We start from the raw sequence: 25,900 nt of genomic DNA, 5'->3' as shown, positions 1-25,900 counted from the left end.
AGCAATAGCAGTTTGGGCATGTTCTGGGTGCCTTCATACTTCCTTTTCATACCCCGGTCAGGCAAAATCATTTGTTATTCAGTAGAATCACTGAGTCTTTGACAGCCTTGTTTTTCAATGAATTAGTTCACAAAAACATCAAAAGAAGGCAACTCAGGTATCTCTACAGGTCACTGGCAAAAGCTATGGCATAACACCTGAAAGTGACCAACATAAAATATTCAGAGGAAAACTTTCCTACCATTCAAGTCCACAAAACTGAGGGTGGATTTACCCAAAGTTTGTGGCAGAATACACTTGAAACTTTAGCCCAATAAGTTAACTTGCCTTCCCTCACACTCATGATCACTTCAACATTCTTTTCCGCATCTGTTGAAAGGTTAATTTCAAATAACTTCTCTTATTCTGGATATGTTCACACATGCCTCTTTATGTGAGACCAGCAAGTATTAATATAGCACCATACTAACTTCAGCACTGTTTCTCTTAAGATCATGTCCAAACATAAGTTAAGGAGAGTAATTACAGTGGATTTCCCCCAATAGCATGAGCCCTGCTGCCTTTCCCCTTTAAATCATAAATGACAGATGCACACATTGGTAATCTGAATCCTGATTTAGTTAACAGATTTGCCCCTCCCCAATATTTCAGATCATCTTTTAAAATGTATTCTTTTGAAAGCAACACATGTCCATTTAGTAATTTAAAATGTTCATTCATCATCTATGTTTTGTTAGGGGCAATCAGTTTGAGAGCTGAGAAAGTAAACCAGGGATGGGAGGTAGGTGGGTTTGTGATGTAACAGGCACCAGCCAACTAGTGCTGTACGCAGGTAGCTAAGCCAGTATTCTCTGAACTCCCCCTTGAACAGAAAATTATTTGTTTGCACTCACCATATTCTACAGTTTTCACAAAATTTATTAATCCTGCTTTCTTCCTGTTTTGCTCACTTTCAGTGAACATTGTAAAGTTCTGCTATGCAAACTCCCTTGCTCAACAGCAGCAGAGAGGAGAGACAACAGAACATACAGTAATGAATTCCTGTCCAGGCTGATTAAACCATCTGTGTCCTGTTGCATGACTACTTGCACGGTTCCCTGTGCTAGGGGAGTTCAGAGCAACTGGTGCTGTCTTTGATAGACAGGATGTGGGTGGCATCAGTTATTGCATGCCTGAGGAGTAACATGAAGGTGAGGCTTGGATTAGGTGCAAGGGAAATGTAGTTTACAGAGGAGCTTCAGCAGAGAGGGAGCTATAAGCAGAAGAGACTAAGATGAAAGAGGGTCACCGACAAAAACATTAACCTGAAATGTGAGAATTCCTTGCATGATGAGTGATAGGAAAGCAGTGTTGGGGCATTAAGATGAGGGGAGCCATAATCACAGCAAGAGAGGCAAAAATATTATCTTAGTGGGGGTGTTTCCAAACTGTCTCGCATATGAGAAAGCAAAGGAAAGCCAACAAGCAGAAATCCAAACCAGAAATGACCAGCTGGTGCCCTGTGGGCCAAATCCAAGTCCTATCTAAGCCTGATAGATATCTGTCAAAACCGTGGATAGTTTTTACAACATCAGCCAAGTACTTGACCAATAGCATCAATAAGAGAAAGCATCAGCAGAATGACCATAGCCTGGCTATAAGAAGAGCATTAGAAGGAGCTGAATATCACCCCATGGATGTAGTGTGTGAGCATGTGACAGTGAAAGGGAGCATGGGAAGAATGAGAAGCTGAATGGAAACCCTAGAAATCCCATTTTCACCATGGCCAGTCAGAGAAATCAGCAGATGCACAGAAGGAAATGTCAGTGAGATGTTCAAACATGGGACTTGACAGAAAGTGAAAAGAGGGATGGAAAGAATAAATACAGGAGTCACGTAAAGGGGGCAGTTCAGACTGAAAGTACAAGCATGAACACACGGAGAGAGTATTGCAAGAGAGAAGAGGTTCAGAACTGAGCCTGCAGGACATCTGCAGGGAGGAGTGATCAAGAAGGGGTGAACGTCTAAACAGAGGGAGAAAAGGAGAACAAAAACAAAAAACCATAATCAGAGACAAGAGATAAAGAGTGTTGTGGAAAGGAAAAGAGGTACTGAGACAACTAGCTTGGGGTGGGGAATCAGCATAAAAGAATGAATTTGTCATATTGTGACAAATTTGCCTACTGAGGGGAAAGCTCACTGTAAAAGCCACCTATTGCTGCTTTAAAAATGTGTTGGATGCATTAGCCTGCTTCTCCAACCTACCTGTGTAGCTGATAGAAGGTGCTGAATTATCTGGTCCTTCATTTGGGTCTGAGGTTCCACCTACTGCCGTCAGTGCCTCTTCCTCTTCCTCCTCCTCTTCCCTGACCTCAGGTACTTCCTCCTTTGGCTGTTGCATAACTGATCACCACCCTTCAGTGCCCAGACTGCAGTCCCTGTCATAGCTCTGGCATCATCCACGTCTGTCTGGAAAAGGGCCCCTATCAGGCTGTTCCTGTTAGCCTTCAAAGAAGAGAAGGAAAATGTTAAAGAGCATTTGACAGGGAAACATTGTGCTATGGAGTCTTAGAAGGCCAATGGACCACTGTGTATATAGGGATTGGTAATCTGTGCTAGGATCACAAGCTCTGCACTCAGTGCAAACTAGGCAAATGTATTCCAATGGCAATGTGCCGATTTTCACAGGCTTGGGATGTGATGGCAAGGACAGCTGTCCTCAAACTCAAGGACAGAGGAGTATGGGCCACTCAAGGTTGTATAAGGAAAGGAATAGGAAGCTACGAAAAATACAAGTGCCTTCCCATCGGTCATGGGACAATCACTTTAACCTCTGAACTGTCAACAAGCACAGAACTCTGCAAAAAAATTCCCCTCCACATAAATACAAGGTGCTCACAATCTCCAGAGTGTGTTGAGCATTTTACAGAATGTTTCCACATCCTGGTCACCTTCCCTCTTAAGACCAATTTACATTGTATCTGCTGTGTACATATTCCATTTCCTGACCTTCCTTAGGAATGGATCGCATGGAGAAACAAGATACGATACAGGAAAGAACAACTATGGCCAGCAACTTTTCCCATAATCACAGTGGCACTATTTCCAGTCACTACAATCATGGGAACTGCTGACAATCACATCCTTGAGTATCCACCTCATACATTATGTTTGTCCATGTGAGGGTTTGCTCAGGAATAGACTACTTGTATGTACATAAACCACACTGTGTAATCTGCCCCTCAAAGAGATGTTACTATTTCTCTATATGCTGAGGGATTTGCTATTCAATGCAGCTGCTGAGGCTGCAATCTGAAGCAAAAGACCAGCAGAGGGTGGGAGGGCTTAACCATTTCCTCTTAGTCTATTTTTCTGTCCCCTCCCCAAGAGTCATCTTCAGATTGCCACCCCAGCAAGCTGCATTATATGAAAAACAATAAAAGAATATCAGAACTACTCATAACACATAGTAACTGTTGGTTTCTGCTCTCTTCACTGTGCAGCAAAGTGCTAGTCACAAGACAATGTTTACATTCCACAGTCAGAGTACTGTTGGGTTTTCCCACGGGAATGGGAAGCTGGATGTGACGTACACTGGTTTCCTGTTTTTCACTGTTCTCTCGGTGTTCTTCATTCCGAGGAGAAGGATGTTTGCTTCTCTGCTCCTGCAGAGGCAAGATGCATGTTTGTAATTTCTCAACTTTGAACTGAAAATAAAGCAACATTAAGCATGTGGCACGTACTGTTCGTCATTCCGTTGTGCACAGGACTCTGCAATCACAACATTTTGGTTATCGGGCCCAGAAAGACGTAAATCAAACTGAGGAATGCCGGCAGAGGTACAGAGGAACGGATCGCGTTATCTGCTCTGCGCGTCAAGTTTGATTGATGAAGGTATGTGCTCATGCTCCGGAGCAGCCTGCCAGTTTCTAATTTATGGCTTTATGTCTGGACTTTGAACTTTTAAAAGCCGTTTTGCCGCGACACAGGCTAAGGCACAAGCTCACAGGCTTGGATGGCTGGGAAAAACGAAAGTACTTTTCACAAGTGCTTTTGGAAGTTGTACAGTGACGCAGCTTGATTAAAGCAGCAATAATGGCTGATGCAAAGCTGGTTGATGCTTTTGGGATTCCTAAGCTCAATAAGAAAAATTACACGGAGTGGGTGCAGTATGCAGAGGCAATTCTGCGGAAAGAAGGTCTGTTTAATGTTATTACAGACAACCCCCCAGCTCCAATTACAGCTGATTGGACTGCTAAGGATTCCAAAGCAAGGGGAACGCTTACGTTGATAGTATCCCCAGAAGAGCTCTGTCTGTTGCGTGGAAAGACCACAGCCAGAGAAATTTGGGACTCTTTAAGAGAAGCTCACTTGAGGACAGAAGCTGGTTCCTCAATGTACTACTATGCCAAGCTGCATGGCATGGCTCTTGCTGAAGGTGGAGATGTGCGTAAACATCTGATGGAGATGCAGAATCTGAGACATGAGCTGCAACAGAGAGGACTCAACTTTCCAGAGGCTGTGTATTCCTTCATGATACTACATTCTTTGGGACCAAGTTGGGAGTCCGTTGCCACTCAGATTGCTGTCCAACCAACTGCTCAGCTCACAGTAGCCTATGTTACTGCCGTGATCCAGAATGAAGCAGATCGCCGGGGTGCTAGCTGCATGGGTAAGGGGGAGTCTTCACAGACGTCATCCCAGAGTGCAGTGGAACCACCAGAGGGCGCCAAAGCTTTGAAGGCAGTGAAACGCTACTCGTGTGGACGTCTAGGCCATATGGAGAGGGAATGCAAATATCCCAAGGCCAAGACAGAGCAGCGCAGCGGAAGTTCATCGCGTGGAAAAGGCCAAAGCAAAGGCAAAGGTCCGGTGTCCAGGACAACGCAGCACAAGGCAATGGTCTCACGCTTCACTCCAACCGTCGCAAAGGTACAGAAGACGTCTAGATCTTTCTTCGTTGTTGATTCAGCAGCTACCCACCACATGTGCAACGACAAGAGACTGTTCGTGTCTTTTACACCGCAGGAAGGTGCGATTCACCAGGCGGATGACCACACGATCCCCAGTCAAGGCTACGGAACTGTTGTTCTTCACAGTTTGGACTTAGAGATACAGGATGTACTGTATGTTCCAGATGCCACACACAATCTTCTAAGTGTGATGCAGCTGAATGAACGCAACATTGACGTTTCCTTCAAGAACAAGAAATGCACCATCACAAAGAAAGACGATTATGTATTGCATGCTGAATGTGTTGATCGTTTGTTTGTTTTGTATTATGATGATGTTGTGCAGAATGATACTTGTTGCATTGCAGGTTCTAACAAAAGTTTGCATGCAGGATGTATTCATGATTTTCACAGGAAATTTGGTCATTTGCATTTTGAGGCAGTATCTAAAATGCCTACCTTGGTTGAAGGTATGACTATTAAACCCTGCAGGTACCACATGAAGTGCAAAGCATGCGCAGCAAACAAGGTGAAAATGGCTGCGAAAGGTAAGGTGTCTAGTAGGCAAGCTACAGAACCATACCAGATTGTTCATGCTGATTTAGTTGGTCCACTATTGCCCTCTTTAGGTGACAATAGGTTCTTCATGGTTCTCATTGATGCATTTTCCAGGTATATTTACGTGTACAATCTCAAGCAGAAATCAGAGGCGTTTCCAAGGTTCAAGGAATTCTGTGCTTGGTTGGAAAATGTGCATGGTAAGAAGATAAAAATTCTTTTCACAGATCGCGGGGGAGAATTCACTTCTCAGCAGTTTGAAGCTTTTCTGACTGAGAAAGGAATTCAACACGATTTGTCCAGTCCTCGCTCGCCATGGCAGAATGGACTTTGCGAAAGGGCAAATCAAACATTGCTTCAAGGGTTAAAAACCTTGCTGCATGATGCAAATCTTCCAGAGAGTTATTGGGCCGAAGCTCTCTCGTGTTTTGTTTACAGTTACAATCGCAGGTTATCTTCAGCGATTGGTTGTACCCCCTATGAAAAGATGTTTGGCAAGAAACCATACATCAAACACATGAAAATTTTTGGTTCTGACATGTGGATTCACTCACCACAAAGCTCCAAGTTAGGCAAGCGTGGTTTGCATGGTATCTTTCTAGGTTATCAGAAAGGTTCTTACAGAATAATGATGACTGACTCTAAGACAATTAAGCTCACAAGAAGTGTTGAGTACAATGCCAAGTGGGGGGAGAATGTGGGAATTTTCCAATGTTATCCTGATGACAGTGATGAGACTGAGGATAAGCAACAACAGCAACCCACACCCACTGATGAAGGTTCTGATTCTGAGTCTGAAACTGAATCGGATACTTCAGAGGATTTCAAGAGTGCGAAAGCCTCTATGCGACCCTCTGAAAGCTCTGATCAGGAATTGGAAGAACCATTGTTCACAATAGGTCATTTTTCTCCTAAGAAGGAAGAGGAGAGTGTTGAAGACCAAAGGCTAATTCGCAGGTCACAAAGAGCCACAAAAGGCAGACCTCCAAAGAGATTTGCTGATGAATTTGCTAAGACAGCAGTAGCAGCTGTTAAAAGCTCCAAGAAGGTATTTGAACCTTCAAGTTTCCAAGAAATCCAGGATTTGGATTCTAAGGAAGCTGAGCCATGGTTAAATGCAATGAAGGCTGAGCTTGATTCCTTAGAAAGGAACAAAACTTGGGAGATAGTTCCAGTAGTTCCAGGAATGAAACTGCTTGGAAGCAAATGGGTCTTCAAAGCGAAGACTGATCAAAATGGCAGGATAGTCAGACACAAAGCCAGATTGGTAGCCAGAGGTTTTGCACAGGTACCAGGTGAAGACTATCACGAGACCTACTCACCCACAGTGAGATATGAGAGCATAAGGCTTATGCTCAAGCTAGCTGCAGAGGAGAATCTACACATTAGTCACCACGATGTGAATACAGCGTTTTTGTACGGATCTCTAGGTGAATCACTTTATATGCTTCCACCTGATGGCGTACAGGTAAAACAGGGATTTGTTTGTGCTCTGAAGAAGTCCCTTTATGGTCTCAAACAAAGTGCACGGTGTTGGCACACTAAACTCACTGAAGCATTGTTTTCTCTAGGTTTTCAGCAAGGGAAAGCTGATCCATGTGTATTTGTCAAAGAGGAGGGGCAAAAGAAGCTGTACTGTTTGTTTTATGTTGATGATATTTTATTCTTTTGGAAAGATGTTACAATGTACAATAACGCCCTAGCTCAACTGAAAGAGCACTTTGACATGAAAGATCTTGGTGAGATAAACAACTACCTATCTCTGGAAATAGAGAGAGATCAAAGTGGTAACATTCTAGTACACCAGTCACGGAAAATTGCTGATGTGTTAAGCAAACTAAACCTGATGGATGCTAACCCTGTAGACACACCGATGACAACAGGTTATCAGGTAGAAGACACTGAAGAAGCATTTTCTGACACTACACTGTACAGAAGTGTGCTAGGCAAGCTAAACTTCATTGCCAGATGTTCAAGACCTGACATTGCTGTTAGCTGTAATTTGCTAAGCAGACAAGTTAACAATCCTACTGTTAAGGATTGGAAAGCTCTGAAACGCATAGCACGCTATTTGAAAGGCACTATGCATTACAGACTGAGATTTAACAATCAGAAGTCTGGTGGTCTTGAGATTTTTGCAGATGCAAGTTTTGGAAGTGACACTACAGACAGGAGAAGTACGTCTGGAGTTTGCTACATGTACAATCAGGGTCTATTTGATTGGTCATGCAAGAAGCAAACAACAATTAGCTTAAGTACTTGTGAAGCTGAACTGAATGCACTGTCTTATTCACTTAAGGATTGTGAATGGTTGTTACAATTGTGCAAAGACATGAAAATTCCTGTCAAATGTCCAATCCAGGTTTACCAGGACAACAAAGCATGTTTGGCTTTGCTGAATTCGGAAGGTTGTAAGCAAAGCACGAAGCACTTGCAGTTGAAGGTGCAACATGCTAGGGAATATATTCAGAAGGGACTCGTAACGGTGTCCTATATGCCAGGTAATGAAATTCCTGCTGATGTATTGTCCAAGATTGTATCAAGGGATCAACACTGTACCTATGTACAGAAGTTGGGTTTGTACTGATATTGTACGAACACGCTGCCCAGTGATGTTCACGGAAAGGGGGAGGATGTTGGTTTCTGCTCTCTTCACTGTGCAGCAAAGTGCTAGTCACAAGACAATGTTTACATTCCACAGTCAGAGTACTGTTGGGTTTTCCCACGGGAATGGGAAGCTGGATGTGACGTACACTGGTTTCCTGTTTTTCACTGTTCTCTCGGTGTTCTTCATTCCGAGGAGAAGGATGTTTGCTTCTCTGCTCCTGCAGAGGCAAGATGCATGTTTGTAATTTCTCAACTTTGAACTGAAAATAAAGCAACATTAAGCATGTGGCACGTACTGTTCGTCATTCCGTTGTGCACAGGACTCTGCAATCACAACAGTAACATCCTACGTATTTATGTCTAATTCACTCAGAAGTCTCTTCATTTTTGTCTTTGAGCATGGAATTTCTTTGGGTTTTAGCCTTAAAAACACACAGCCTTTCAATATGCTACAATGATGTAGCCATCACTAGCAGGTCCCAGGACAGGTTACAACAATTTAGATTTTTAAATTAAAACAGAGTACAATCACAGGAACAGACTGGGCCCTGAAAACACCTATCTCAGGTGTTACAGGCTAGGGTAAAGAGGTACGTGTTCAGCATTTGCTGAAAGCTGTCAAAGAAGCCAGACGCACCTCTGTGGGGAGGAAATTCCACAACTTAGGGAATGCTGCAGAGAATCCATTGAAATTCATTCTATGCACAAAGAGTCTTGCAGCACCTTAAATACCAATTTTTTTTTATTGTGGCATAAGCTTTCATGGACTAGAGCCAACTTCATTGGATACTGTAGTGGTTGGGAGTTACTCGTGTGTAATCCTGCTCCGTTTGAGCGTCGGATTGCCTGGTTAAACCCTCCGGACTGCGCAGCCCATCTTAGCGTGGCTGCCCTTAGTCACTCGTAGAATCTGTCTGTGGGAGTTTCTTAAAGCGTTGCCAACATAAGAGTTGTTTGACGCCCAATCGTTTCCGCCTCTCACTGCGCGGGAGTCTCCTGCGCAGGGTGGGCGTGGGCAGCGGGGTGCTGGGGCTCTCCTCGCTAACTTCCAACGAAGAGTCTTGGAGCCCCTGCACCTCCCTGTCCCGTTGCTCTCCCTGATCCCTGGTGTTACACTCATTCTCTTCCCCTTCTTCCCGGCTGAGTCTCTCTCTAGCGCTTGGACCTTCCCCTGCAGAATCTGAGACCCTTTCCTTCTCCCGTGCCTCGGATGGCAGTTCCCTGACAGATGCATATACAATTTGGTATGAAAGAAAATAAATATAAGGCTGAACAGTAAAGAAATGCAAAAATTCACTACAAGACCTTAAAATGTATGCAAACTGACCCTTCACAGCAGCAGTAATTGGTGATAACACAATAATATTAGCACCTGTAATCAATACCTAAAGTTGCAATTCAGCAGTTACCTGAGGATTGCGTACATGACAACTGTTTACTCAAAGCTGCCTTTAGGACCACATCTGCAGTATCATATCACTTTAAACCACAGATTTAAGCCCCACAGATTTCTGCTGTGTAAGGGCTTTTAGAACAGCCCCACCTGCCACACATGCATACTTGTCTTTGGCAAAATACTCATGCCGATATGGAGCCAGTACCAGAATGGAACAGCTAACTTTGCTGGGAAGTTTTGCTGAGAGTTTTACCATGGACACACAGCTCTACTTCTGTTACCTGTTTTTAGTATGTATTTGTTTCTTTATTTAATTTTTAACAAGTCATGTTTCAGGGCACAAGCACCCTCTTGGCTTGAAATAAAAATGATTTAAGCTCGCTCCTAAAAGTTAACAGAAACTGGGACAAACATATTCCATGGAGAAGTGACTTCCAAAGGTACGGGGCTACAGCTGAGAAGGTCCTGTCCTAACATCTGTCCTGGATGGGCAACAGAGATGGGCCTCTACAGCTGAATCCCTTAGCATGCTCATATAAGTTCAAATAATCCTTCAAATATTAAGTCCTTCAGCTCTGAAGAATGGAGTGCAAAGGTAGGAAACTATTGCAGGGGGTAGGATAAGCCTTCTGGTTTTAATCATATTTTGGTTGTTAAAAGGCTAGATGAGCACTCTTTTACTAAAGTAATGGGGAGCACTCAAGCTCTTAAAAAGCACGCTTAACACAACAACAGATAAAACTTCTAAAGAGATCATAGAACAACATAGTCATTGCAGGTCGGGACTGACAGAGCACTGTAACATGCAGGACTAACAGTCATGAAAGACAAGCTGTGGTCATTTGCTCAAAAAGTACAACATCCCTGCCAAAGAAGCACCTGAGGAAAGGCACATGGATCGCAAGAAGCAAATGAGCAATAACTTGTTTGTCTGACACAAAAATGATAATCTGGAAATGGGGCTTTAATATTCAAAAAATTGAATATTTACTTAAATTTATCTAGGTTAAGAGCATCATCCCTGCCAGTTAGGCTATATATGTATGCACTTAAGAGTGGAATCTTCGCTTGCATTTATAAGACAGGTTATATGAGTTGAGGGAAGCAGATACTGGTATATACAGATGCAGTTTCACTTTGCTTCTGAAGCAGTTTGAAATCAAGGTGTTTGCAATACACTTAAATTGAACACCTATATATTTGTACAGACGAAGTAGGTCAAAAAATGGAATCCGTGGAAGGACAGGCATCAAAAAGTCTCTAGAACTGACAGTGTTTGCTGGGTCCCCAACACACTGCATTTATTTACAGGAGTTAATAAATCCAGCACAAAATTGCATCTAGACACTTCATGACTAAAACACAGACAGTATCAGAAAAAAGACACAGGCTAGCTATCAAATTTCAATCATATACTGAGCTGTCAAGAAGTAGCTAGCATGACTGATTACTTGCTGGAGTCACAACCTCTCCAGCTCAGCTGGGATCACACCACTTTCGATGATGTTTTGAGACACCCATGCGCTGAAACACCTAGCTTAGGTTTATTTTTATTCAACATGTTGTAACCAATCCTCCTTTTTGCTGCCAAAATCACTTGAGTGCTTTCTTACTGTAAGCAGATGTTGAGCCTGATCCAGGCACAAGGAGCAATAACAAGAAGATCTGCTGTGCATTCCTGTCCTGCGACAGAACGACAATCAAGCCGCACCCTCACCCTACCTAATTGAGCAAATGGGAGTCAATTGTAATTAAATAATAATAATAATCAACATATACACCATGAAATAAAACTGAAGGATAAACAAAACAAAGCAAAGTAAAACAAAACTGAAAGACAGCATACAAATACCATGCAGAAGACTTCACTGCTATTTATAAGCCCACCTGCCTTATACTGTAATCTCAGTGCAAGATTCCAATATATTGATCAGACTTAGTGACACTGGCGTTAGTTATTTCATAGCGAGGTATGCACCTTTTAAATTCAAAACATTGATATATAACTGTTGTGCACTTAACCCTGCGGCAGAAGCTGCTATCAGATACAACAGAATGGTATCAAGCTTACAAGATATGCTATAATGCTGGGGGAAATATTCAGCCATTAAGCAATCAGTCCCTTGTATCTGGGCAATGGTACACTGATGAGAACAAAATCTAAATTCCCTATTATAGAAATGTGCCTTCTTTCTAGCCTGACCTTCCTAGGGCTGGATCTAGACATAGCAAAGAAGAGTTTCGAGAAAACGTGTTGTAAATTTTGTATGAGAAATCGTGTTGACAAAAATGGGACTCCACAGCACCATCTGATGTCACAGTGTTATAATGCATATAACGCATAAACAACACACATAAAATGAAAAAGTTGTTCAGTAGCACCTTAGAGACCAACCAAAGTACCGTATTTTTCGCTCTAAAAGACGCACCAGACCACAAGACGCACCTAGTTTTTGGAGGAGGAAAACAAGGAAAAAAATATTCTGAATCTCAGAAGCCAGAACAGCAAGAGGGATCACTGTGCAGTGAAAGCAGCCATCTCTCTTGCTGTTCTGGCTTCTGTTATAGCTGTGCAGCCTACATTCGCTCCATAAGACGCACACACATTTCCCCTTACTTTTTAGGAGGGAAAAAGTGAGTCTTATAGAGCAAAAAATACGGTATGTTATGGGTATAAGCTTTCATGTGCATGCACAGTTCTTCAGATACATGCACACGAAAGCTTATACCCAGAATATAGTTGGTCTCTCAGGTGCTACTGGGCAATTTTTTAATTTGTTTTGACTGTGTCAGAGCAACACGGGTACCTACCTGAACATTTCTTTACCAATCTAGCTGAGACCTAAGTTTTAGCAGCCAGCCAACTGATCATATTATCCTTCTGTCTGCTATGTTAAATGATTTCTCTCTAAGAACATTCACACCAGTGTTCTGCCTTCTAAAGAGGTGAAAAAGAAACATCTACTGGCTGGTTGCTGATGCAAAATGATTTGGTGGCACTGAGCCCAGGCCTTAGTAGAAATAACACCTCCTCTAGTAGATATTATCTGATTTTCTTCCTAGAGATCTACCAGCTGAAAAACTAAGGCTAAAGTAAGATATTGAAATTGAATTTCTCAAAGTGGACAACTAAAACATGCCATTTTATCAAGAGAAGGAAAATTTACATATACTTAATGCTCTCTACATAATCCTAGCTCATTACCAACTAACAAGCTATCCATTTCATAAGTAAATAACATTTCATACCCAGGTCAATGCAGCCAAACTATCATTGCAAAGTTTCCAGACAGAACTGTAAGATGGGCTAGTTTCCCATCTCTTCCTGTTTCTATGATTAACCATACCCAGAATGTCTAACCCAGGAAGCAAAGGGGGAGGGGGTAAAAACACAGGGAGTTGAATCTCTAAGGCGCTGCCCAAGGACGCCATACATACTGCACCCTTTTAGAAAACTTAAGACATAACCGTGAAGAGGAGTCTCGCCATGAGAAATCACTCTCATTCTTTTGTATCTATTTTTTTTTTTACATCATGATGAAAAATAGCTGTAAGAATGGCTTTCCACTGAATTCATCCTGAGTCAAGAAGTGTGCCAACTCATACAAATAACCGGCAGCTCCGTTTGTTGTGAGCATTGCATCAATTCTGATGCCTGGCCAAGCAGGGATACTTAATACCCAGGCCCCTTTCTTTCTTAGAGCAATGAAGTTAAAAGTGGAGTGCGTGTGTAATTAAGAAAACATCCTTTTATAGTTAAAGAAATAAGGGGGGGTTGGGGGGGAGATTGTGCAGCATTGATTTCTATGAGTAAAGTTTTCTACTTATCCACTCCCCCTTCCCCTGTGCTCCAGAATTGCGGGCAGATGTTTGTGTGAATCTAAAGCAGAGATCTGCTGTATGAGGATCCAGAGCGCAAAAGAGAAACAAAAATGAAGTATGCAATAGATGGAGAGGCAGCCTTTTGGATGCTAATCCTTTTGCCTGCCTTAGGGATGCTGTTGCCATGCAGCCATTTCAGTGTTTCCTGGAGATACGCATCTGAGCCAAAGAGAGGTTTTGAAAGCTGTGTTCAAGGCTAATAATAATAGTAATGCTACTTCTAACAATAAATGTAAAGAACACTCTCGTTTCGTTCACACAGACTCCTTAAAACAGCTGGAGAAAACTGAACATCTCTTTGGTGGAGGAGAGTTCAGTTATATCAGCTGGGTTGCATCCTGCTACTTTTATACATTAAGAACTCAAAGTACTAAGCAGCACTCAGTTAATAGAAAAGTTGTACATTAGAATATGAGAGATCAAGGAAGTTGTAGGAAAGCAATCATATAGCTATATAAAAAGCTACAGATGTAAGTGCTGAAAAATAAAACTGACACCCAAATCCTCCCAACTCTGTTTCTAAAAGTCTCTGTGTGAGACACAGTGAACAATCTTAAAAGCATTTCAGATCCTTGAGGAAAAGTGGAGGTGCGTTTGTATGTGTCATACAAGCACAAACACTTGCTTCTGCCTGTATTTACAAAAATAAATGCAGGATCACTTCTTTTCTTGCTCAGAGCTTTAGTTCTATACATTTATCTATGTTAGGGATCAAAGAAGGTGCCTCCCAAGGTTCTGCTCAAACAACATTTGTTTTCATTTACAGTGAAATCATGTGAAAGAAGTGAGAAAAATAATACAGCATGCTTTTAAACAAGTGAAGAGAGCTCCCCTTTAGTGCCTTATAAAAGGAAACTGAGACCCCATTCACATGCAGTGTTATCCTTGGCCCTCTTCCCCACACTTGCACTGTAGGAAATGGCACAGACAGAGGAAAAACTATTCACTGTAGTTTGAAAGTAATGAAGTGAATCCGGTTTTTAATACCTGCATAAAAAATGAATGCAAGACGTTCAGGAAAAGCATCTGGTACAGGGTTGAGATTAAGCTAGGCATGGAAAGGCATATACTAAAGCACATACGGTCACTCCATTTCCAATTAGACTTCTCTCATCTTTAAACTCCATCAGAGCAATGGGGCTTGGGTATTTTATTTTAGAAGGATTATGCCCCTGTTCACTTTCTTTACCATATACCAGGACTCGAATATAATGTGCTGTCTCTGCTGAATACAAATCTGTTCCTTTCAGTAAGCCCAAAACAACATTAAAGCTTGCTGACTGCTAGCTATTTAAGTAGAACAAATATTGTCCACCCACTTTGAGGGATTAATTTCCCCTATGAAAAACAGTGCATGTCAAACCTCCAGGGGCATTTGGTGCAACTTTAAGGCTCATGATCATGGCTACCTTCAGGATCCTGGTTCCAGATATCTCTGAAGATCAGTTGCTGGGAATCACAAGTAGGAGAGTGCTAATTCACTCATCTCATGCTTGTCAGCTTCTAGGTTAGAGGTATTATGGTTTCAATCTGGAATCCTTTTCTGAAAATAAAATTTCCAGAATTTTGGTGACTGTTATCTCACCTGCACTGCAGCCAAAATCTGCAACACTGCTCAAGTCTCTGGTGAAAGTTCACACTTTGTCCTAAGCTGGCATCAGTTATAAAGCACACAATTCTAACACTTGACAATATTTCTCATTGAAATCAATGAAAGTTACCTTTAAACAAGATGCTTCAAATCAGGCTGCAAGTGTTCCGCATGGTTACTGTGCCTATAACGCTTTAGGCAGATCTCTGAAAATCCCATTTTCATACAACTGTGTTTTTGTTGCAACACCCTGCATTCCGAAGATGGCAGGGGGATTTGTTTCCTGTGGAATTAGCACTCGCTTAAAAGCCTCACCCATTTCAGCAGATGAAAGCAAGACCAGCCGTCATCCTAAGTAAAGCTAACACAGCAACTCGGAAAGCAGCTGTTAGCAGTAGTAAGTAATCAAAACAGAGTGAAGGAAGCAGAGAGCAGCACAAACACAAAGGAACATTGTGCCCATAAGGCGATTCAGGGGTTGGCTCCAAGGACACAAGATGAAAGGGTGTGTTTTTTTAATTGACCATATAAAATGAGTGGGGAAGGGAAGCTTTCTGCTACTGTCAGCTAGCAGCATTAGGATAACAATTGTGAAAATGCTCGAGGGAGGCTCACTCAAGTTCCCAACACACTGAGCCCACATCACTAACATCATGACCAGGACAAGATCTCATTTAAGAGCATTAGCGTTGAGAACATTCTCCTCCTTCATTCTGTCTGAGATTTTATCTGCTCTCTCGCTCTCTCTCTCTCTCTCTCTCTCTCTCTCTCACACACACACACACACACACACACACCCTGTGTCTTTGGCAGATTGGAAACTGAAGCCACAATCAGCATTTCTATTGTCAAAAGAAAGGTGGTGGGAGTCATCTGCTCATGCCACTAGTAAAATCAAAATAAAGCGCAGGTGCACAAATTCATGCTAAATAACTGTGTGGTCTCTCTTCAATAACTTTACCAGCCTAGCTAAGCAACTTTTGCATACGTTCAATTGCTGGATTTTGACTCACTACCTCCTTGAGGTTCTACAGGAAAAAGAGAATATGTGTAAGTATTTGTGGCTCTTACTGTCTCTTCCTAGTTTTCTCCTCCTAGTTACTGAAGAGAATATGCTATGCACATTCCATATGTCAGCTGAATATTTGATTTATTGTATTTCCATGCTGCTTTTCATTCAAATGAATCTTAAAGCGGCTTACAAACAATAAATAACAATGACATAATAAAAATCACAAATGCAGCATAAATCATATAAAATAATTAACAAATCATCTCTAAAACAATTACAATCTATAAAACACTATTAACAGAGCAGCAACTAAAGAATTAAGCTAAACATCACAATTACAGCAAAAGGCATATTATATGATTAACAATCAATACAGCATTTATAATCTATAAAACAATATTAACATCATCAACAAAACAGCAACTAAAAAAACAAGCTAAGCACTACTAGGTTCATGCAGACACTCTGCATGCCTCCATGATTCATGATCCTTCATTCTATTTAGTTCATTAAAATACCCATAAAATACCCATAATGCCCGTTGTTAAGCTGGCTCAGCCAGATGCTGTGCTGGCTGGGGTCCTCAGGTTGTGGACCATGATGGAGATGGTGGGACTCTTGGGCCTACCGCCAGTGGAAACGTGGATATTGACTCTGGGTAGCCTACCCACATTGCTCTCAGTAATCAGGGGGTTCACTCCTACCTGAGGAAGCCTGAGACAAGCCTATCCCTCGGGGCAGCGAATCACGACTGCACTCAGTGCAGAGGCCAACCAGGAAGTCCAGAAGTGCCTCCACGCTCAGGATGCTCATGCTGTAGCCCATCCACCAGCAGCTGCTCCAGCTTCTTCAGCTGCACCCTGGCCAACAAGTGCTAAACTTGGTTCAGGTATGCAACCAGCCCTGGGTGTTGGCAGCTGCCTTTCTTGCCATCACATTCAGTCTTTGGTCTGAAGGTTCTGCTGCTATTTTTTTTCAAAAAAAACTTCATTATGTAGAGCCTTCCCACTGCTCTTTGGCTATTGCTAATCTTGGACAGTACTTCCAAGTACTTCCTAGTAATCAGTTTGGCTGATTGCAACAGGTTACAGTGCTTCTGTGTCATCGTCTTCTTCTTCTCTGCTTCCTTGGGCTATACTAGCTTCGGCTCAGGTCTCTATTGTCATTTCCTCCAGCTCCTGTTCCACTTCCTTGTAAATTGTAAGTTGGACTGAACAGTCAGCATTTGGCTCACCTTGAATTTCATGCCTAGATTACCTTTCATTGGAAAAGTCACTTGCCTTGTTGCTGTGATCTTGCTTTCATTAACCATATTTCTAAAACTAAGAGGTAGTACAGAAATGTTTATATAAATAATATGCACAATCCCTAGTCTGGAACACAATGAGACTTTCCCTTGAGAGAAACCCTGATTCCAATTCCTTCCATATTGACACCGGGCTGGCTTTGCTAAATACTGAAAGCTGAATTTTGAGGAGTGTGGCCACCTTATTTTGTTTTGTTTTATTTTATTATTGTATACCGCCCTATACCCAGAGGTCTTGCTCCTATGACTTTAGCAGCAACACACAAACATATTTAAAGAGCTGATTACGTTCATGCCAGGAAAAGTTACACCTGCTTAACTGTTCACATCCAACTGTTTCTAAAAGCACTGGAGCAAGGCCAGTAAAAAGGTTACTGGGTCTCTCCTGCTTATCCTCCTGCGGTCAGCCATCTCCTCCTTCCTCTGAGTGGAACTTTCCTCCAAGTTGAAAAAAATAAGCGTAGACTTGGCTTCAGCAAGGCAGTGTTTCAGTATGGCCTGCCTATGGTGGTGCCATTTTGCATACTTCACAGTATTACACAGACCAAGTTATTGTGACACATGTACATTTTCTGTGTCTGAGTATAAACCTCATGAGAAGAAAATTTAGCAGAGGGGGCGGCGGTGAGAGGACAATAATCTCTATAATGTTTACAAGTGCAGTGGGTGATAAGAGACTGGTGACCCTTTGAGGCTGATCATGTTTTCAAACCAAATCCCCACAACTGATTTTCCGGTCAGCAATCTAATCACTCCCTCCACTAGCAAACTCAGATTCTGAGTTTTTGTGCAAAGTCACATGCTTTATTCACTACATCTATGCGTGCCCAGGCAAGATGTATCTTATGGGAAATAACACAGAAGTTAGATAGCTAAAATGTAGCATGGAATGTTTCTTCTGGTGTGCCGCTTTTAATCACCATTTGCACAGGAGTATTTTAGAATCTGCCCCGTTTACAGTTTCAGGATTTGCTGGCCACCTCTGCAGAAATTCATTTCTAACATGAAATGCTTAACATGCTCTTTGTGACCCTTCTGCTTCACACGGGAGCCTTTTAGCACCGTCTCCTACTGCTCTTTACCGGGGCAGTCCCTATATTCTGGTACCTTACCTGCCCCATTTTTGCTTTTGGATAAGATAATGGAAGAAGAGCTGTGGCTCGGTGGTACGGCATCTATTTTGCATGCAGAAGATCCCAGACCCAGATTGGCTTCAGTAATGTTGCCCCATCATTGCCCCACTGAAGTGAATAGAACCCAGTGGTAAACACCAGTCAGTCTAGGGGACAGTGACATGCTTCAGGTTGCTGCAACAGAAGTCTAAAATATATGTAATCCCCCTGTAGACTTAAATGCCAACAGTTCTGAACTGAACTTGCTTTTTTAAAAATATACTTTTTAAAGTGCTTATGATCTGTTTTCGGATTTCCTGGTGGACTAGCAGCTGTTGACAATGCCCTCTACTCAAGTGGCACAGTGTTTTGTGAAATAACTTACTATTAAATTATTCAGCTCTTCAAACATCTGGCATGACAGTATGCCTGCATTTTTCTCACCCTATAAAATTAGCACACACTGCTAATTTTAAGTATAGGTTGAGTCCATTTAAATCTTTAAATTTGTGGTTACAATATCTGGCATCAGTACACATTTTATTTTTGTACGGTAGTCTGCCAATTGAATATTTCTGTCCAGGGATCTGCACTAATCCAGCTGGATCCAATTACTTCCTTTCTCCCCAATAAATTGCATATTTTTGTTACAACACTTGATCCAACCAACAGAACACCCTTTTCACATTATACGTTGCATTTATATAGCATGTATAAAGCATTCAAAGCCTTTAATGTGCATCAGCTCAGGAGTCCTTAAAACTTCCCAGTATAGGAGGCTAGCACTATTCTCTCTTTATTGCAGAAGGAGAGACAAAGAGAAAACAGAGGGTTCCCCTATCGCTCAGGTGAGAATTCAAACTGGAGACTTACTGCATTAGAATAGCCTTCTTAAGACATTCTACTTGTGTGCAAATAACAACATGCAAGTGGGGATGAGAATGCTAAATTCTGATTGCCCCGTCCATATTTCCCTCTGCAAGGGTAATATTCTTAAAAAGCTGTGGGGTGGGGTTTTCTTTAATGCTGAAAAAAATGGAGTGCTAAATCATGTAGGAAGCTTCCATGAGTACAGGAGGCTTTCTGCTTCAGGTGGCAGCTCATGGAGGCAAGAAGGATGGCAATGGCAGGAGCTTAACACATTTGTCACTCCCTTGTTGCTTTTACAGCAAGTGTAGAACACCTGGAGGGGGATAGTAGCATGAGGCATTACTCCTCAAACTAAATGGAGTACTACTTTCACTATGTCATTCTTACAACAACGCCTTACATCTCTTTGTCTCACTTATGCATTTTACACGATTTCCCTTTTAACCTATAAAGGGGATGTCTTTAAAAGCATCCCTTCATAAGGTATTTCTTATGACCAGCACCAATGGCAGATTGTGAGGTTAACAGTGGAGTCCTTGGAAACTCAGAAGAAGCAGCCCAAAGAGGAAGCCATAAAGGAAGGCGAATTAACGGAGAAGTGACACAATACAGTAGGAAGGCCTGGTGAGCAGAACCTCGGCACCCCAAAAGTTTGGGAATCGAATTTAGATTTTCAAAGACTACAGAGGAGCAAGCACCATTCTAGCAGGACATCTATTTCATTTTGTACTCACTGCCATTAAAGTAAGGCCACATGTTAGCAGTCCACTACCTACTTTGTGTACACAAACATATGAGGCAGCAGCCAATTCCCAGAACTGAATTTACGAGGAAGGGTCAACAGCTAATGCGTTTATACATTGGTTTATGCCTAGGATATATTTTTATTTAAGTTTTTCAGAAAAATAATAATTCCCATTTTTGTTTTTCCAAGTATATTATTTTCAGGTTTGTGTATGAGAGCAGCTGCCACTGTGCTCTTTTGGTACTGTCCCAGACCTTCTCAGGTGGCAAAGCATATCTCTTTGGCAGACAACCAATCATACTGGCTGTAAAACAGGAGGCGCTGCTAAGTGCATGCTACTGCTAGAGATAGCCAGAATGTTTGGAACGTTTCCCAAGGACATTAGACCATGGAACAACATCCCAAGGAATAGGCAAGTTATGGACAGGAGAAATAAATGAAGCCTACAGTGCTTGTATTATGGAATCTCAACTTAAGCTCCATGAATAAAGCTTCTCTGTACTGTATCGCAACTGGTAGAAGAAAAAATTAATAAAGCTCTACGCTCATTTCATTTCAGAGTACAAAACCCCTAGAGAAATAAAAACAAATGATCCTGGTTATTTCCCAGGTAAAGTACTACTGCTGGGTGTGTGGGATTGTGTGCACACGCAAAATAAATAAATTGCAATTGGATACAGAGGATTTTTTTTATTTAAAAATATTTCTAGACTTCTTTCTATTTAAAAATACTGAAGTGATTTACAGTATTAAAACATTAAAAAAACATTTTTATATGCACACATATTAAAAATTCCAGGCTGTATGATCCAGTGTTAATGATCAGGAAATGCAGAGCCAATAGGTGTGTTTCAATAAATGCCAGCAGCATGGATGACTCCCATTCAACAGTCTGAATCCAAGGATTCTGTAGTGCAGGGTGGTTAGGGTTAGGCTCTGCCCTTTTCCCCAGCTCTGTGCTTGTATAGGTCATAGCTATGTAGAGCAAGTGCCCCGATCAAGCATAGCCACTGTTCGAAACTCACATTGTTCTAGGCGCCTTTTGCAACAGGGAATTTCTTTAGCTCGAGCAGTTTCTGAGCTCTGGGTACAGTACTGAGCCTAAGATTTCACATTAAAACTGCAGGAGGACCTTTTTCTGCCTCCCCACTTCCAGCTACTGTCTGAAGCCTGGAGAAGAGACCCTCTTAAGGATATTAGGTGGGCGGGCAGGGGAAGGACTAGACTACATGAAAAATGAACATACAATTTTAGCTGCAGTTCATTCATTTTCAGCTTTGTATTCTTCTTATAAAAAAGCAGGCCTAGACATTCTGTTGTTGCACCCATAACCTAGGATTAAGGTGCCATTTAGCTCATAGCTTTCATATCTCAGTTTCTAAAACTGAGCATAGCCCTTCCATTTATACAGGATCTCATGCACTGGGCTTTCCTTACTGACAACCACACACAACACACAGATCTGTTCCTGTCTTTTCACAGCCATTCAACAGAATGTGACCGTTCTGGAGGTCAAGCATCTTGTCCTTAGCTGCTAGTCCATGTCAGCTTAGCAACTATAAACAGACAAGATGGAAGCTTAAAATCACAATTGTGGTATCTGGCAACGTTCTTCCATTAAAGGAGTGTTTGCTCTGGCAAGTATTCCCATCACAACCTTCCTCTGGCAGCCTGTATCTGGTTCTCTAAATCATAAAGTCTTTGTGTTTGCCGCCTCATCCAGCCGACCAGCAGCAACAAACTGATCACTAGCGCCACTTGAAATAATAAAATCACCACAATAGGGTGGAGAGCGATATTTAGTACTCCATTTGAACTTGGAGACCATCCAAGAAGCACCTCCCACCAAGCGTGGTCTCCAGCAGATTTAACTGTGGCTACAATCTGAGCAATCTCCCTATTGCTATGCAGAATCTCAAGTGTAGCATTTTCACCCATGTCTTTGATTTTCAACAATTCCTGCTTCAGGGAGGGGTGAGAAAGCAGGTTTTTCAGAGTAGAAAGGCCAAGGCCTAGAGAAATAGGCGAGATTTCTCGATACAAAGAGGGGTAAGCCTTCATGTGCTGCACAGTCCAAACAGGTACGCGAAACTGGAAATCACAGCCTACAAGCACACTAATATTGCAAAAACAACGGTTAAAATAAGGCAGCATAGGCTGGATAACCAGACCATTAATGATTACAAACTCACATGGCGTTCTTACACAAATACAGCCCTTCCCAGTATACACAACAGTAGAACTTTCTTCTTGGATTACATCAAAAGAGCAGTGGGAACTATTCACAAGCTGAGGAGAGGAGCATTCGTGATGTTCTTCTAAACTGCTGTCATCACATACAAAGCCCAAGTTTTCCCTTTTCACACAACCTTGCACATTAACTGTTTGCCAGTCACCATTCCTCATCCGTGCCCACCTATTGGAGTCCCTGGAATACATGACCAAATCCTTGTCAATCTGGAATCCCAAGGGGACCACTGGATAGATTGGGATGATCTGGGTGGCTTCTACGGTTATTAAAAATAACCGCAGCATATTCTGGGCAGAATCATAAGATGCATTTAGCAACCTCCACCAAGCCTCCAAGGCTATTTCTCCTGAAGTGAGCTCTGGCCGAATTAAATTGCTCACCTCCATGGGAATGTTTCCCGCCTTGGCCTCTCGAATCATTCCCATGACTACATTCTGTGTGATTGCTTGTGCCTGTTCACATGCTAAAGCCAATGAAACATTGCTTTGGAGGGACTGGATTCCAGACACAATCAACATGCTGTCCTCTTCTAATATTGCTTCCCAGACTGGAAGCACTTTACTGATAGCTTGTGGTTGTTCTGTGAGCTGCAAGAGAGATTTGGTTAATGGGGCAGTCAGTTTCCCTATTTGTTTTGTGGAATATGAAAGTTTATTAGCCAAGACTTCGATGTTGGCTGCATCTATGAAAGAAAGACCTGCTCCTAGGGGCCCAAGCCAATCCATCAGTTCTCTTTTAACCCTTTCCCCATGATGTACTCCATCCCACATTTTAACCCACTCCATCCAACCTCTGTGGCTGACTCCGAGAAAGGGAGCACATTGAGGTGCTCTCTGTGACACATTCAAACCCTCAAAATGAATCTGCACCTCCTTTAGTGAGGTCTGGGGGTGCATGACAATTTGTTCAGGCTGATCTAATTTCAACACATGAGACCCAATGATGGGGTTGGTCAAACGGCGAAGTGGGAGGATGTCTGTGATCAGGGGATTAAATGTAAGAATTGTTTTGTTTTGAGAGCCAAATTCTACCCGGTATGAACCTTGCTCACTTATTTCCTCTGTGATGGCAACAAAACCATAGAATTTAAACCTAATAGAGGACATTTGTTGGTCACAGTGTGTCCCCCTGATCGGCACCACCCAGTCTGGTGGCCCCTGTTTAATTAAGTCCATTCCATTTAATTCCCACTCCTGAGATTCCCAATTAACGATTAGGCGGGTGATGTTCTTTCCAGAAGGCGAAATCAAGGACAGCTGGAACTGATCTCCAGGAAACCTAGTGTTCTGGGTTCCAACAACAGTTCGCAGATGCAGTGGTGCACCAGGTTTCCATAAAGCAGCAGAAATGAGGGCAACATCGCATGAACCATCCTGGATGCTGCTGCTTTCGGCTGAACGAGAATCCAGGTGTGTAGGCAAAGGTCGGCAAGAAACAGGAATGCGAACACTTGAACTGGCCGTCTGCATGCTGTAACAAAAATGTCCAACTTCTCCACTGGTCTTGAGGGTGCAATTGGCTATGTCTCTCCAGTGGCAACTGATTGAGTCTGAGACAGCATGGAACATGTAGAAGCTCTGGAACACTCCAGGGTTGGATCCATTGGCATACAATCCATGCATGCGACAAAGCAACCTTGCTTCAGCTACTCCTCCTTTTGGCAGACAGGCCCACAACTTCACAGGGATGGCCGACACATTCGGGCTGGCAGAAACAACCATCCATCCGTTCCCCAGGAACAGCAGCAAAGGCAACAACATCCTGGAAAACACCTGAGAGAAAGAGAACAGAAAAAGGATCTCCGAAACCCCAGTTGCCTGGGTATGCATCACTACTGCAACTCCAGTTCTTTGATGAGGCATCATTGACAAGTGCAGTATCCATGAAAAAGAAAGGACTGCTGGTCCAAGTTAGCAATCAGAATGGCTACTAAGTGATGGACTGGATTCATATTGAGACCAAGAATCCTGGGGGTATATATTTCTGCTCAGAAAACAGGTTATAACAAGGGACTAGTGGCCCACTGGAATACATGCCAGTGGCACAAGCCAGATAGCATATTTTACTTATTTTACTAGCTTTCTTCCAGAATAATCTTTTCCAGATTTAGTATCCAGAAATCAGGGGATTTCTAGTGACCCAAGATTAAGAGATGCTTGGCATCCCTGAAAAGAGAAGAGAGAGAAACCTTTTTATTTAGTTGTCTACACACTTGGCATTCAACATGGAAATTTTTGGCCGCAATGCTCAACAGCCAGTCAAAGAATAGCAAACCAATTTCTACTTTAATTATGAAATTTAAAAACTTTCCACTTCTCCCAACACTGGAAACTTCCACTCTGCATATTCTAGGGCAGTTCAACAATTATCAGTGTTTAAATGCTTGTTTTTCTTTTCTTTTTTACTAAGATGGCAGGACAATCCAGAAGGTATTTTGGGCATGGAGATAGAGATTTATTCTATTTATTTAACAAAATTTAAATACTGCTTGCTTGTAAGAAAACCTCTAAGTGGTTTAAAGGTAAAGAGACCCCTGACAGTTAGGTCCAGTCGTGGACGGCTCTGGGATTGCGGCGCTCATCTCGCTTTACTGGCCTCTATGTGGTTTACATAAGTATAAAATAAAGCATTAAACCTCAGTATAAGAACAGTTAAAATGGGTATTTAAAAACATGTAGAAGACTATCATAATCAACAGTAGTAAAAAAAAGAGAAGATGCTTATGTAGCTTCTACATGTCTGAATAGGACTGCCGAAACAAAAATGTTTTAAGCAGGCGGTGAAAATTACATTGAAGGTACCTGCCTGATGTCAAGCAGGCAGGGAGTTTCAAAGTATAGGTGCTGCTACACAGGAAGAACAATTTCTTGTAAGTATTGAACACATATTACAGTGGTGCCTCGCAAGGCGAAATTAATCCGTTCCGCGAGTCTCTTCGTCTAGCGGTTTTTTCGTCTTGGGAAGCAACCCTATTAGCGGCTTAGCGGCTATTAAAGGCTTAGCGGCTAAAAGGCTATTAGCGGCTTAGAAAAGGGGGGGAGCGAAAAAAATCGCAAGACTCGCAAGACTTTTTCGTTTTGTGAAGCAAGCCCATAGGGAAATTCGTCTTGCGAAGCGCATCGAAAAACGGAAAACCCTTTCGTCTAGCGGGTTTTTCGTCTTGCGAGGCATTCGTCTTGCGGGGCACCACTGTATGTGGCACCATTAACGCGGCCAGTTCTGCAGATCAAAGCAGTTGAGGGAGCATATATGGAGTAAAGTGATCTTGCAAGTAAAATGGCCCCAAGCCGTTAAGGGCTTTATATCCTAATAGTACATAATTCCTCGAACTTGGCCTGGTAGCAAATGGGCAACTGGTGCAGAACTCCGAGCAAGGGTGTTATATGCAGACAGGGTTTCATTCCTGTCAGTAACTGTGCAGTACAGCAACTAATTGCAGCTTCTGGTTAAAGTGCATGGGAAGCCCCACAAAGACTGCATTGCAGTGAATTGCAGTAATCCCATCTTAAAGTCACCAATGCTTGAACTACTGTGGCCAAGCTATCCTGGTTCAGGATTGGCTGTTGGTGTCACCCTAGCTGCATGTAGTAAAGGGCATTTCTAGCAAATGAGGCTACCTGGGCCTCCACTGGCAGAACA

The 25,900-nt window shown here is 42.4% G+C and overlaps 1 protein-coding gene across 8 annotated transcripts in view; it reads right to left on the bottom strand.

Moving 5' to 3' along the window:
• PPARD (peroxisome proliferator activated receptor delta) overlaps nucleotides 1–25,900 on the bottom strand; it is a 54,688-nt gene that overhangs the window by 12,609 nt on the left and 16,179 nt on the right. For 4 of the 8 annotated variants that reach the window (XM_082226843.1, XM_082226844.1, XM_082226846.1 and 1 more), the window contains one exon: nucleotides 17,598–24,033. The exons of 1 other annotated variant lie outside the window; for it this stretch is intronic. In XM_082226843.1, coding sequence (XP_082082969.1) covers nucleotides 21,661–24,021 — 2,361 coding nt within the window. In that variant the 5' untranslated portion in view covers nucleotides 24,022–24,033 and the 3' untranslated portion in view covers nucleotides 17,598–21,660. Of the gene's footprint in view, nucleotides 1–2,244; nucleotides 2,485–17,594; nucleotides 24,034–25,900 lie in introns of those variants that run through there. 3 more of the 8 variants (XM_082226847.1, XM_082226848.1, XM_082226849.1) reach the window with 2 other exon arrangements.

The sequence above is a fragment of the Podarcis vaucheri genome (assembly GCF_965113315.1).
Source record: "Podarcis vaucheri genome assembly, chromosome: 6".
NCBI classification, from domain to species: Eukaryota; Metazoa; Chordata; class Lepidosauria; order Squamata; family Lacertidae; genus Podarcis; species Podarcis vaucheri.
Note: the sequence above shows the minus strand (reverse complement) of the source record. Positions and strands in the feature narration are given on the sequence as shown.